At 41.4% G+C, this 13,496-nt stretch overlaps 1 protein-coding gene across 1 annotated transcript in view; it reads right to left on the minus strand.

The window, feature by feature from the left end:
• The window catches only part of LOC107109934 (tyrosine-protein phosphatase non-receptor type 4-like), a gene marked incomplete at its 3' end in the record, with an annotated part of 67,709 nt that extends 63,894 nt beyond the window's left edge, over positions 1 to 3,815 (minus strand). Inside the window, exon 1 of the mRNA XM_015410645.1 lies at positions 3,678 to 3,815. Within this exon, the coding sequence (XP_015266131.1) occupies positions 3,678 to 3,815 (138 nt within the window). The remainder of the gene's footprint in view (positions 1 to 3,677) is intronic.
• Between the last annotated feature and the right edge of the window lie 9,681 nt (positions 3,816 to 13,496).

Consider the following 13,496-nt stretch of genomic DNA (forward strand, 5'->3'; position numbering starts at 1 on the left):
TCTCTAAATCTAATGTCAACATAGTTCCCAATGACTTAGTCTGTGTGGTAGGCAAAGATGCTGCAAATGTTGGAGGAGTGTTTTTCTTAGCTGGTTTACTCATGTTCCTGGTTTTTTAAAAAAAATCTTTTTATTCTGTTATACAACTAGTCACTCAGTATCTTTGCTATTTACCCCTCCCCCTTATTTTCTATCTTACCAGGTTCAATACTAAAATATCAGAGCCAATATCAAGCCATACATTAAACTCAATATGATAGATATCTTCCCAATCCAGACCCCCCCAAAAAAGTTTTTTTTCACTTAAATTATTCTACCAATTTATAATACTTTAAATCTGACATTCATCAAATAAAAATTCTCTAAGTATTTTATTAGTACATACATACACGAACACACAAACAAACCCAGGGGAGAAAAGATGGACAGATTTCAGGCCTCTTCAACCATTTCTGAATCTCTTCAACAGTCCAAGCACCTCCTGTGTTTCAGGTGTCTTCACAATTCTCCAGATCACAATTAAGTTCCAGTTCCAAATTAGTTAGCTCCAAATATATTCCAAGTGAAAATTGAAAGGTAAGCAGATTCAAAACCAATAGCAGATGGAAAATAATGAAGGTAATCCAAAATTTTTATATTCCAACCAGGTAAGATCCAGGTAAGATTCAGTAAAGTCTAACAGGTACGTGGAAAAATCCAGCAAAAAATGTGGAAAATACAGCCAGTGTTTTCAAAATTTATAATCCAAAGGTAGATATGAGAGTATCCAATGTTTTCCAGCTTTACAGCCCAACCAAAGTGGGCAGATTTATAATCCAACCAAGGTGTGGAGCAAAATAGCTTTTAACTTCTAATTGCCACTTCTAGTTACCGTCCAGCTTACATAGTTCAGTCTTCCTTTCCCCTCAACACACACGAAAACCAAATCCAGTTGAGATGTCTATTTATGATTGCTTCTAATTTATTTACTCCCTTTAAGTACAGCTTTTCTCCATCTCAGGTAGATACGCAAAAGTGAAAATAAACTGCACGTAACAAGCAGAAAAGGAGGGGAGTGACCAGGCTTTAAAAGCTGTCTCTCATCTTCGTTCCCACTCAAAAAAGTCCGTGTATTTAAAGTCAGATAGCCAAGTAGGGAGGGTAAACCTTTAAGTCTTTAACTCACAGTTTATGACGTTTGCAGGCAGATTCTCTTTGCTGTTTTTCTACATTGTTCCGTGCAAGCAGCTGAGTGCCAAGATGGCGCTGTGCCCGCTGAGATATCGGGGCTTATCTCCGGGTCTCAATCCCCGGTCTAGCCGAGAGAAGTGACCCAAGAAATGCACCCTACTGTTTTCAAACCCCCTCCAGGGCCTCCTTGGGTCTAGAGCAGTGATGGCGAACCTTTTAGAGACCGAGTGCCCAAACTGCGACCCAAAACCCACTTATTTATCGCAAAGTGCCAACAATGCAATTTAACCTGAATACTGAGGTTTTACTTTAGAAAAAACAACTCACACATTAACTTAAGATGATCCAAACAAAGTAAGGAAAGCAATCCCAAATGCTTTCATTTACTTAAAATTATTTGGCAGAGAATTCGACACTTTAATGATGGTCTGGGCCTGGCTGGGGCGATGTCACGCGTGCCCACAGAGAGGGCTCTGAGTGCCACCTCTGGCACCCGTGCCATAGGTTCGCCCCCACTGGTCTAGAGTCCTCTAGACACACACACCCAAAGTGGGCCAGTTCAGAACATCCCAGGAGCTCCTTTGGACATTACTGACCTTGCTGCTGCATCCACTGGAAGCTGACCACTCCCAGCTTTTGAAGCTCCAAGAAACAACACATGAATCCTATTAGTACCTTTAAGACCAACAATGTTTAATTCTGGGTATGAGCTTTTGCGTACATGTGCACGCACATGAAAGCTTATAACCAGAATAAAACATTGTGGAACATGAATCCTATGACATCATTCCTCTACTTGCTTTTCTTTGGCCTCTGCAGAGGCATTCCTCCAACATGGCATTCACTCTGCCACCAGCATTTCTTCATGTGGAAGATTAAGTGTGTTTCGGGAACCCTTATGCATGCAGACGCTCTAGCAGCATAGGAAGCAGGCTCTGCAGTGGTGTACAGCCGCCACAGCATTCACAGAGACGTGCAAGGGAAAGACATCACAAGATCCAAGCCACAAAATGAAGACACATGAGGAACATAAAATGTGAAATGCATCAAAAAGTTAGTAAACGTCTACATTTGAGGATCTCTTTGAGCGTGAGGCCCAGCGCAAATGGCCGTCCTGTCCCCCTACTGATTGTTCGCGCTCCCTACCCCCCATTTTAGCCTGAAAGCAACCCTGTTTTGAATTTTATTATCTCCCTTAGTGGGTTGTGCAAACCGCTAATCTGAATTAAGCTTTTTATAGGTAAGGTAGGGTAAGGGACACTGGGGATGAGTTTATAGAACCAAGGGGGCGATGACCCAAAGAAGTTTGGGAACCACGGTTCTAAACTTCTCTGCAAAAATACTCATTATGTGACCTTTTATTAGGCTTGCCAAGTCCCCCCGGGGGGTGGGGAAACCCCGCCCCAGAGGCCCGTTCCCCGCCGCTACCAGATCGGGCCCCGGGGGGGACTCCGCCCTGACGTGCACGTCACCAGGAAGTGACGTGACGACGCCGGGCACGCTGGGGGCAGGGCCACGGTCATCCGAGGGAAAACTCGGATGGTCGTGGCCCTGCCCCCAGCATGCCCGGCGGCGTCACGTCACTTCCTGGTGACGTGGATTTGGCGCGCTCTCCGTGATCGGCCCGGGAGTCCCCCGCTGCGGAGGAAGGTAACACTTGGCAACCCTACCTTTTATGAAAGTAAAAACCATGAGAACCAGATAGATTCAGGTGGGTAGCCATGTTGGTCTGAAGCAAAAGAACTAAGCTTGAGTCCAGTGGCACCTTTAAGACCAAAAAAAATTAATTCTGGGTATAATTGGGGGTATAATTCTGGCTTTTGTGTGCATGCCCAATTCTTCAGAAAGTATGTGAAGAAGCATGCATGCCCATGAAAGCTTATACCCAGAATTAAAGTTTGTTGGTCTTAAAGGTGCCACTGAACTCAAACTCTGTACCAAGTCTTAATTTTTAATATTTTATACAATAGTTCAGTAGTGTCCAAAGGACTTCACATGCTCATAGAATCATCACATATCTTAGAGCAAAAATACAGCAAGGCAGGTTAGTGCTACCATTATTACAATATTAAATTGCAGACATGAAGCAGTGACAGACAATATCTTGCCAAATGCCACCTACAATTCACGGCACAGCTGTGATCTGAACCAGTGACTTTCTGCCCACAGCTCACACTTGGTCACTAAACTACACTAGACTCAAAACACTATTGTACAGCAAATATTAGATGTCAATATATCACGTTGCTTCAAAATCACATTTTGTTGAGGATAAATCACATTTAAGCATTTATTTACTTATTTCAGCAACCTTGGCTCTCCATCTCCATCCTTACTTATTTCAGCAACCTTGGCTCTCCATAAATTTACCGTGCCTAAATGAATTGTGGTTACATAAACTGAAAGGGAAAATGTGTTGTTTCTTAACTAATTGCAATATATGATATTAAATGCATGTTTTTCTGACCAAATTCAACATATCACATTTTCTACAGCTTTGTACTTACATTAACTCTAAATGCTTGTACAGTGTTATCTAGGAGTAGAATATTGCAGACCACCTCTGTATGCTGTCTGTCTCGTGCCAGCTCAGATGCTCGGACATTGTAGGTTCTGCCAGCAGGCAACCGGAAACGTGCGGTCATTACTGTCCACACAGCGTCTTAAGGGAGAAAAAGACAAAGACTATTATAGTTTAAAGCCATAAGAACTTGCAGGTTGGATTCCACAAGAAAAATCAGTACAAAACTATGAAGTGTTCTGATAAATATTATATATTCCTACAGGTTTCATGTTGCAACAAGTATGAGCAAACTTTCACCATCCTTAGTAAGATTCTGGATTTTGGTACTACGTTATTTCCTATATACAAAGTGTTAAAATGTACAGTCTCACTGACCATGGCAATTACATTTACTTGCTCACTAAGGCTGAAATCCTAGGCATGCTTACCTGCCACAAGCCCTCCTAGATATAGTATAGGTGAATTCCAAGATTGTGTTGTAGGTTAAATATGAGTATCTTAAAGAGCAGTGGGTCAGGATTTTCATGCTAATTTTGTAAAATAGATGTGTCATGTGAAGAAATGGATGCAAAATTAAACTAAAGCACAGATACAAGTCATCAAGCAGTTTCTGAAGGATATGTGAATGTGTGACTGTAAGACCTGCTTTATCCATTATATAATACTAGAAATAATGCCCGTTGCGGAAATAAATACAACGGGATCTAGAAAGAGGCTCTGGGAGAGTGCTCTGGCTTTGGGATAATCTCTGCCTAAAACTTTTTCTACATGGTGAGGTTTCCATGTTGCTACTTCACTACAGGTAGCTCATTAAACGTATATGCAATTTTATGGAAGCTAAAGACAATCTGCAGTACTAGTTTTCATTGGCCCTTAGGTTGCACTTAAAATAGCATCACAGGACTTCATTTAAACATTTGTGCTTCCAATATTTGAACATTATTACACAATTATGAGGGGGGAAATCACACAAAAGCACTGCACGTTCCTGGGGGCCACCTGACACTGCCATGGAAACTTTACTGAATTTATTTCATGTTCAGTATTATGTGCGAGCGCTGAGCGCCGAAGAATAGATTCTTTTGAACTATGGTGCTGGAGAAGACTCTTGAGAGTCCCTTGGACTGCAAGAAGATCAAATCAGTCAATCCTAAAAGAAATCAACCCTGACTGTTCCCTGGAAGGCCAGATAATGAAACTGAAGCTCAAATACTTTGGCCACCAAATGAGAAGGGAGCACTCACTGGAGAAGACCCTGATGCTGGGAAAGATTGAAGGTCAAAGAAGAAGGGGACAGCAAAGGATGAGATGGTTAGACAGTGTTATCGAGGCAACGAACATGAAATTGAGTGAACTCCGGAGCATGATGGAAGACAGGAGGGCCTGGCGTGATGTGGTCCATGGGGTCATGAAGAGTCGGACTCAACTGTGCGACTGAACAACACCTATGAACCTTATAAATGGGCCTTTTACAGAGCCCGTTTTGAGGCACTCCCTTATGCTGTACTGCAAGGTAAATTCACTCGAGTCCCAATGCATGGACGTATATGCCCATGCATGGCTAATATGGTGGAATCAATTACTCATGTCCTCCTGTTCTGCAGATTCTATCAGGAGGAACGAGACCATCTTATACTACCCCTTCTGTCTAGATTTAGCCCTTTGCAGTCTTATCTGGACTTTAGGCCAGAAGTCCTTCGTAAATTCCTCTTAAAAGACATTCAGAGCTCAGTGACTTACGCTGTGGCAAAATTTTGTTGCTTAGGTATTAGGAAACGCAAACTTATTTTAGCTCAAAAATTGTATGATTCTCTTATTAACACTATTTTACTTTACTAATGTTATTAACTCTCTCCTGTTAATGTTTTTATATTACTCCCATGTTATTAGTGCTTTAATCCCTTTTATTTCAGAATTATACTGTTTTACTAGCTCCTGCTGCAATAAATTAGATTGATTGATATATTTTACTTTTGTTTTAAAATTTTTTTTTAAAATGATGCCTGTTTGGGGGAGCTGATTTTAAAATGTGATTTTATTATGTATGTTTTAATTTGTGAGCTACCTTGGTGGCCCTTGTGAGAGCAGAAAAGTGGGATACAAATGCTGTAAATACATAAAAGAAATATGCTTCACATGGTGCTGCCTTTGAAGAACACTAAAGACCTCCATTCATTCAGAACAGGGATATAAAGTTTCCAGAAACACTGAAGATGTGGGGGGGGGGAACCCTTCTCTCCTCCACCGCAAAAGTGAAAAGGAAGTGTTGGGAACTTCTGGAATATATGCGCAACTTTTTAAAATAAGATCTAAAGTGTTTAAAGAACATGAAATTTACTATACATAACTAAATTAACCAAAAAGGTATTATTTGGTATATTTATGAAATTAAAAATCAGTTTTATTTTTTTTAAATCTACAGATACACCAAAAGTGTTGGCTATCAGCAACAAGTGGCAACTTAAGGCAGTCACGCATATAACAGTTTGCACCAACTGGGAAAAAATAGGAGGGAAAAAAGAGTTAAAATAGATCAACATTGCGCAAAGACATTTTTAAAATTATGTCTACTTAAAAACAGTGAGCATAACTATCCCAATGTGGGGCAGCACGAGAAGACGGTAGATGAATTTCTGTGCCACAGATATCCCTTCTGATGGTGTTACAGGGCTCTTCATAGGACTACGAGGCCAGAGATTACAGCATGAATGAGACAATGACTCTGTGGGGAAGGGTTTAGATTCATTAGGTGCTGGGAAAATATTGGGATAAGCTGACCCTATACAAAAGATACAGGATCCACTTGAACCAAAATGGAACCGATTACAGGAACTTATCAGAAAGGTTGCAGAGCAGGTTTTTAAAATAACACAAGAGAAGCCAACAAGTGCTTGACAGCATCCAGTTCAGGATAACTCATCTCTAAAGGATGACTGATTAAATGGTCTGGGTAATCTAGAAGAGGATGGATCAGAACCTGACAGTAAGGATGTGCCAGGAAATGACAGCTATTAAGGACACCTTAGGGTAAGAGGGGAATATGTTCACACTAAGGAGAATGAAACATGGCATATGTATTTACATGCAAAAGTTAGAAGCATTCAAGCTAAGATTGTAGCGATGGAGTGCTTTGTCTTAAACAGGAACACATCTATACAGGACATTTTAGAACCCTACTGGGACAGCAAAAAACAATCAGCTGGGTGCAGCTACCCCTGGGAATAGGGCACATAGTAAGGGCTGTCACAGGTGGAGTGACTCTGTGTGTCAGAGAGGGCAAAATGTCCAATACACCAGAATATAGAAGGAATAGATGCCCCATAGCATTGGTATGGATAGAAATACCAGACGTATAAAATCTTAGAACTGGGGACATACTACCCCCTCCAAGACCAAACCTGAGGGTGACCTTAAAAAGGAGAAAGAAGCAGAGAAGTGAAACAAAGGAGAAAGCTACATAATGAGTGACTTCAACTACCCCCACAGCGATTGGGTTAGTGTACTTTCAAAGTCATTAGAAAGAGACAGTGTTTCTTGATACAATACATGATGGTGCCTTGGAGCAATTGGTCACAAAGGTAAGTACTGAAAAGGTAACCTTGGACTTAGTCCTGAATGGTGCTCAGTTCCTGATGACAGAATTAAGTGCTATTGCAAGAACTGACAACAGTGATTATGGTACAACTAAAATTAGAATTTATGTGAATGGAATGACCCAAAAGTCCAACACGATTACATTTCATTTTAGCAAAGGGAAACTCAAAAAATGAGAAGATTCAAAAGAAAGCTGAAACAGAGGGTAAAGAAGGTTAAACTGCTTGCAAATTAATTTACAGTAATGGAAAACAGAACGTATACTGCACATTAAGAGATGTACAACCAAATCCAAGAGAAGGCCAGTATGGTTAAATAGCAAAGTCCAGTAAGCTACAAAAGGAAACTTTTAAATGGAAGCTTTATCCAAAGAGGGGGGGGGGGGGATTCCGGGGGGGGTTAGTTGACAATGTCAGACGAAAAGATAATTTGTGAAGCATATTGCCAAGAATATGAAGACAAAAAAAAGTCTTTAAATGCAACAGATGCTCAAAATGAGCAATTGAGGCAGCAGAGTCTTTGGATGGCAAAGGACTGAAAGGTTTACTAAAATGAGACGAGTGAGATTAAAGAGAAACTGAATGATTTTTTGTGTCTGTTTTCACTGTGGAAAACATGGCTCACTGCAGAACTGCTGTTCTCTGGAATGGTGTTAGAAGAACTAAGTCAAACAGAGGTGCTAGGAATTAACTTCTAGGACTAACAGACAAATTCAAAAGAAAACACTGACTCCAAATGCCATTCACTGAAGGGTTCTTAAGGAATATAAATGCAAATTTATTGACATACAGTTAATCTAATGTAAATTATTAAGCATATAAACAATTAACTCCATTAAGGAACAATTACTAAGGCTTTAGTAAAAGGAAGACTTCAAAATTAGAAACTGTGGACAGCGCCAAAAAACTCATATGTTTTCTTGTTTGGAATAAGAGAAATGCCATTTAAGACAAGATTTTACTCACTCATAATATGTCAACTGAAGACATTTTCATGTAAGATTACCCAAAGCATTCAGTAATGATAACTGCTGTGTATAGTGTACATATACATAGTTTCAAAGATACATGTCACTAATTTTGCTATGTGCACAGCAATTAAGAATTAAGTTTTTTCCATACTGTAATGTTAAAGGATTGGTTTCCTGTTTAAATGTGATTAATTTCTCCATAATATGCTGCAATGTGTATGGTAATACATTAAGAGTTAAATGTTTTCAATATATTATATTAAAATCTAGCCAGAATATGCTACTAGTGCTATTGTGACTGAGACTTTCTATCAAACTAACACTTTTAACATGGCAATCCTAAAAAAAAAAATTATTCCAATCTAAGCACACTGCTTTTAGTGGGTTTAGACTGGAGTAACTCTGTTTAGGATTGCACTGTTAAACTCCAAAATCTGTGTCCTGTTTTCACCTTTTATTTTTCCTGCTTCTCATATGGCAAAAACTAAGAAACATGGGTTCAAGTAGCACTGAATGCAGCAATTTGCAGTTCCCTCTCTCAAATACTGGCATATTCACCATTTTTCACATATACCATTTATAGTTCTAAAGTCTGTAAGTATTCCAAATAGTACATCTTATATACAAAATGTAAACAAAGAACCCTCAGTTTTTCTATGGTTACAAGATTTCCAGGAATTGTACATCCCTATTCCTGTCTCTTGAGGCTTTTAGAGTTTTTGACAGTTAAACATCTGGTATACCTTTTATACGTTAGCTTTCAAAAAGCTTTTGATAAAGTCCCCCACCGGTCTCATCAGCAAAATTATTTTATTTATATATTTATTACTTCAATTTATACCCCGCTCATCCTGCAAGCAGGCTCAGGGCAGCTTACATTAATTGGTACCCAGTACCATAAAACCATATACAAAACATTTTAAATATTATAAACATAAAAATGATCCAATTATTAAAGTGCTAGTAATAATAGCCAACGTACAGTAATCAAGATGGCATACTATATAATATACAAACAGTTATTTCCAATTCAAGGATCTTCAGCACTGCGCGATGGTGTGGCACAATCTCCATGCCCGGGCTGACCTATAGCCACAGATGTTGGTGGTAGTCGTGTGGTGGCTCCTAATTGAAGGCCTGGTGGAAGAGCTCCATCTTGCAGGCCCTGCGGAACTGTAAGAGGTCCCACAGGGCCCTGATCTCTTCCGGGAGCTCGTTCCACCAGTATGGAGCCGTCACTGAAAAGGCCCTGGCCCTGGTAACGGTGACCCTGGCATCCTTAGGGCCTGGAATGATTAGTCGATGTTGTGACCCTGACTGTAGTGCTCTCTGGGGTATGTATGGGGAAAGGCGGTCCCGCAGGTATGTCGGACCCTGGCCATATAGGGCTTTAAAGGTTAATACCATCACCTTGAAGCGAATTTGATATGCTACTGGCAGCCAGTGCAGTGCCTTCAGTGCAGGCTGGATGTGCTCCCATTTAGGGAGACCCATCAAAAGTCTGGTCGCGGCATTCTGCACTAGCTGCAGCTTCTGGATTTGCTACAAGGGCAGCCCCATGTAAAGAATGTTACAATAGTCTAGTCTTGAGGTGACCATCACATGGATCACTGTAGCCAGGTTGTCGCGGCCAAGGATGGGAACCAACTGTCAAATCAGCTGAAGATAGTAAAAGGCCGACTTAGCAGTGGCTGCTACCTGGACCTCTACTGGGTCATAGGATAAGAAGGTGAGTACTCTTATGGTTGAGAAATTGATTAAATATTTGGAAACAGGGAGTAGGAGTAAACAGTTCTCTAAATGGATGGAAGCAGTAGATTCCACAGTGATCAGTCTTAGCTCTACTGCTGTGGCTGAAAGATCTGCCAGTGGGAAGAGAAAGAAACCTACCCAACTCCTGGAAGCCACAGAGAGAACTGGCCTGGGACTGCCCTTTCTGCTGCCCTTCCAGTGGGGGGACTTTAGCACTGTCTTGTCCCTATTTTAGCTTGGAGAATAATTTCATGGTGAGTTCAGGTTTGACAGTATATCAGGTTCTGTGTGTCTTGCTGGTCTTGGCTTGTGACTGCCGTAGGATGATGGTTACAGCTGTCATTTGTATACAACTGAAAGATATGGTGGTTAGGAGGAGGAGACTTGTCAGATATTTGTCACTGTTACTCCATCCAATAATGAGGGATGTGGGAATAGTGGTTCCTCTTCCCTCTACTTAGACCCTGATGTTGCACAATCCTACATCAGCAAGGAATAAGATCCCATTCTCATCTGGGCTGCTGGAGAAGACCGATCTGGCTTACATGACAGAGACCTGGCTGCATGAAAACGATGTGGTACATCTGCCTTAGCTGACCCTGGCTGCTTATGCAGTCCTTCAATAACTCTGACTGGGGAAGGGAGGGAACAGACCATCATTCTTCTCGATTCTCTCTCCTTTCGCAGGTTTCTAGTGCAAACTAGTGACAATACTCACTGATGGTTCCTTGTGGTGGATCCAAGGGCAGACTGAGAATTCAACTGTCTTACCAGCCACCTGTCTTACTAGTGGTTACCCTTCTGCATTAGTGGCAGTGGTCTTGGGTTTGGTATTGGAGACATCCAGTTTTGGGGGACTTCAACTTAACGCCAAAAGTACCTTGTCTGGGGCAATGCAACATTTTATGGCATCTATAGGTATGACCAGGGCTTTTTTTGTAGAAAAAGCCCAGCAGGAACTCATTAGCATAATAGGCCACACCCCTTACAGCACAGTTCATTGGCTAATTAGGCCACACCCCCATGCCTTCCCTTGGCTTAAATGCCTCCCCGATCCTTCCGGGGCTTCCCCGGCCCACCTGCCTCAGAGTTGCCAGGGGGGGTCGACTCCAGGCCTTTCCTCTGTAGCCATGCGCGCAGAGGCTTTGGCTGTAGTGGGCATGGCCAACTCTGAAGCCAGACGGAACTCCGCTCCTATCTGCCTCAGAGTTGCCGGGGGGGGGTCGACTCCAGGCCTTTCCTCTGTAGCCATGCGCGCAGAGGCTTTGGCTGTAGTGGGTGTGGCCAACTCTGAAGCCAGCCGGAACTCCGCTCCTATGCATTCCTACCCAAAAATAGCCCTGGGTATGACCCAGACTGTGATGGGTCTAACTCATGAAAAAGGTCATACACTGTGCTTAATATTTTGCATGGACCCTCAGGGAGTGGTCTGGTTAGGAGGCTGGAGGTTCAGCCTGTGCTATGACCCAGTCACTACCTTGCTTAAGGTATGGGCAAACATGGCACGGCCCATCTGCACAGACAAGGTGTGGATCCAGGTGGATTCTAGGATGCTCTGAGGGATTGTATGATTCCAAACAGCTGCTCTGTTGAATTTGGAATATGAAGCTTAAGGAAGCTCTCTGCTGTGCTCTCCCTCCCTCAAGCTGGGATTCAGTGCTGTAGTTCGAGTGACTTGAACAGGGTTGGGACACAACTAGAGCGTTATTGGTGGAAAACGAAAAGAATGTGACAGAGAAGGCTACAGAGCCCATTTGAAGGCCTATGAAACAGGAGTGACAGTGGCAAAGAAATCATACTCCTCTTACCACTGGCATTACCTGGCCTGTGCCTGGCTCAGTTGCATATGTATTTTGGCACAACTTGTCTACTAGGTCTGAGACTAAATTCTCCAGAATTGACAATTAACTATGCCACGCATACACAGAGTTTTTGATGATAAAATGTCTCAAACACATTCCTATACTTGGATGCCAGTTGTAATATAATTCAGGCAGTGTGTGTGTCTTTCATTGATTTAAATTACCTATACTTCGCCTTTCTCCCCAATGGGGACTCAAGGCAGCTTGCATCATTCTCATCTCCTCCATCTGATGTTTTTATGGATCATTTTGACTTTTGATACCCTACTGGATGCTGATGGAAACTTATATAATTAAAGAGCCAAACTACTTCAAACTCCATAGCTATTAACCAAGAGCCAGTAATGAAAATGCCTATTATGCTAACAGAAAATATACAACTTAGAACTACTGATAATTTACATGCTGATTAATAATTTATAGATTTTCCACAACCCAAACGACTGTTGCAAAATAATAATAATTAATATTTATTAATTAACAATAATTAATAAATATGCATAGGGGTATCCCTGTGTGATTAAGTACACTGCCACAAATCCTGAATTCCTGGCAACAGTTTACTTCTATCAATTTCCCTTTCTGTAAAGAAGCCCTTTAGTCTTCGTTTTAGCCACAAAAACCATTGCCTGCCATCACCTTCACATACTGGTTATTCTACTTTAAAGATTGAAAAGGCTCCATTTGGTTCCATAGTAAGCCACATTTTGCTCTACTAGCCATGACAACGTAGTAGAATCTCCAAGTTCAGAGGCACAGAGACACAACAGAGGTCACAAAGATATTGGTGTGCTTTCCACAGATGTAGATAAACAAGACGCCACAGCATACTAGAAATCCATCTTCATTGGAACTGAGCCAGGAAGCTTAGGTTTGTCGTCTTAGAAACAGAAGCAGGTGTCAGAACTCATAATCAGTATTTAGTACAATGTTTGAAGATCCCGTAGACTGCATATACTTAATTAGAAAATCTTAATTCAAAATTTACAAGACTATTTCCCTAACTTCTGCCAGTATCGTTATAAATCCCAGTTTTCATTTCAGTTTAATCCACAACTGAACAAAAAGTACTAGTTTCTCTTTCAGCAAAAGTGTTGGCTATATCGACTGCATATACTTAATTAGAAAATCTTAATTCAAAATTTACAAGACTATTTCCCTAACTTCTGCCAGTATCGTTATAAATCCCAGTTTTCATTTCAGTTTAATCCACAACTGAACAAAAAGTACTAGTTTCTCTTTCAGCAAAAGTGTTGGCTATATCTCTCCTTATATATAATTGAGTAAGAACATTCTATATGAACATTCTAAATTTGGCCCCTTTAGTGTATGGACGCTTGAACTGTCAGTCAGAAGACGCTGGCTGGGTTAACTGGCTGCTTTGTGCAGTCCCGCCCAGCGTTTCAAGGTCTTTTGCACCCCCCCTTCCCGCAAGGCAGTTGGAATGTCAGTTGCATATGGAACCTTCAAGGTCTTTTGCATATGGAAGCTGATTGGACTTCACTGCATTCCACACCTCAAACTCACCCCCCCTTCCCGCAAGGCAGTTGGAATGTCAGTTGCATATGGAACCTTCAAGGTCTTTTGCATATGGAAGCTGATTGGACTTCACTCCATTCCACAC

Source organism: Gekko japonicus, unplaced genomic scaffold (genome assembly GCF_001447785.1).
Source record: "Gekko japonicus isolate JY-2015 unplaced genomic scaffold, Gekko_japonicus_V1.1 scaffold4367, whole genome shotgun sequence".
NCBI classification, from domain to species: Eukaryota; Metazoa; Chordata; class Lepidosauria; order Squamata; family Gekkonidae; genus Gekko; species Gekko japonicus.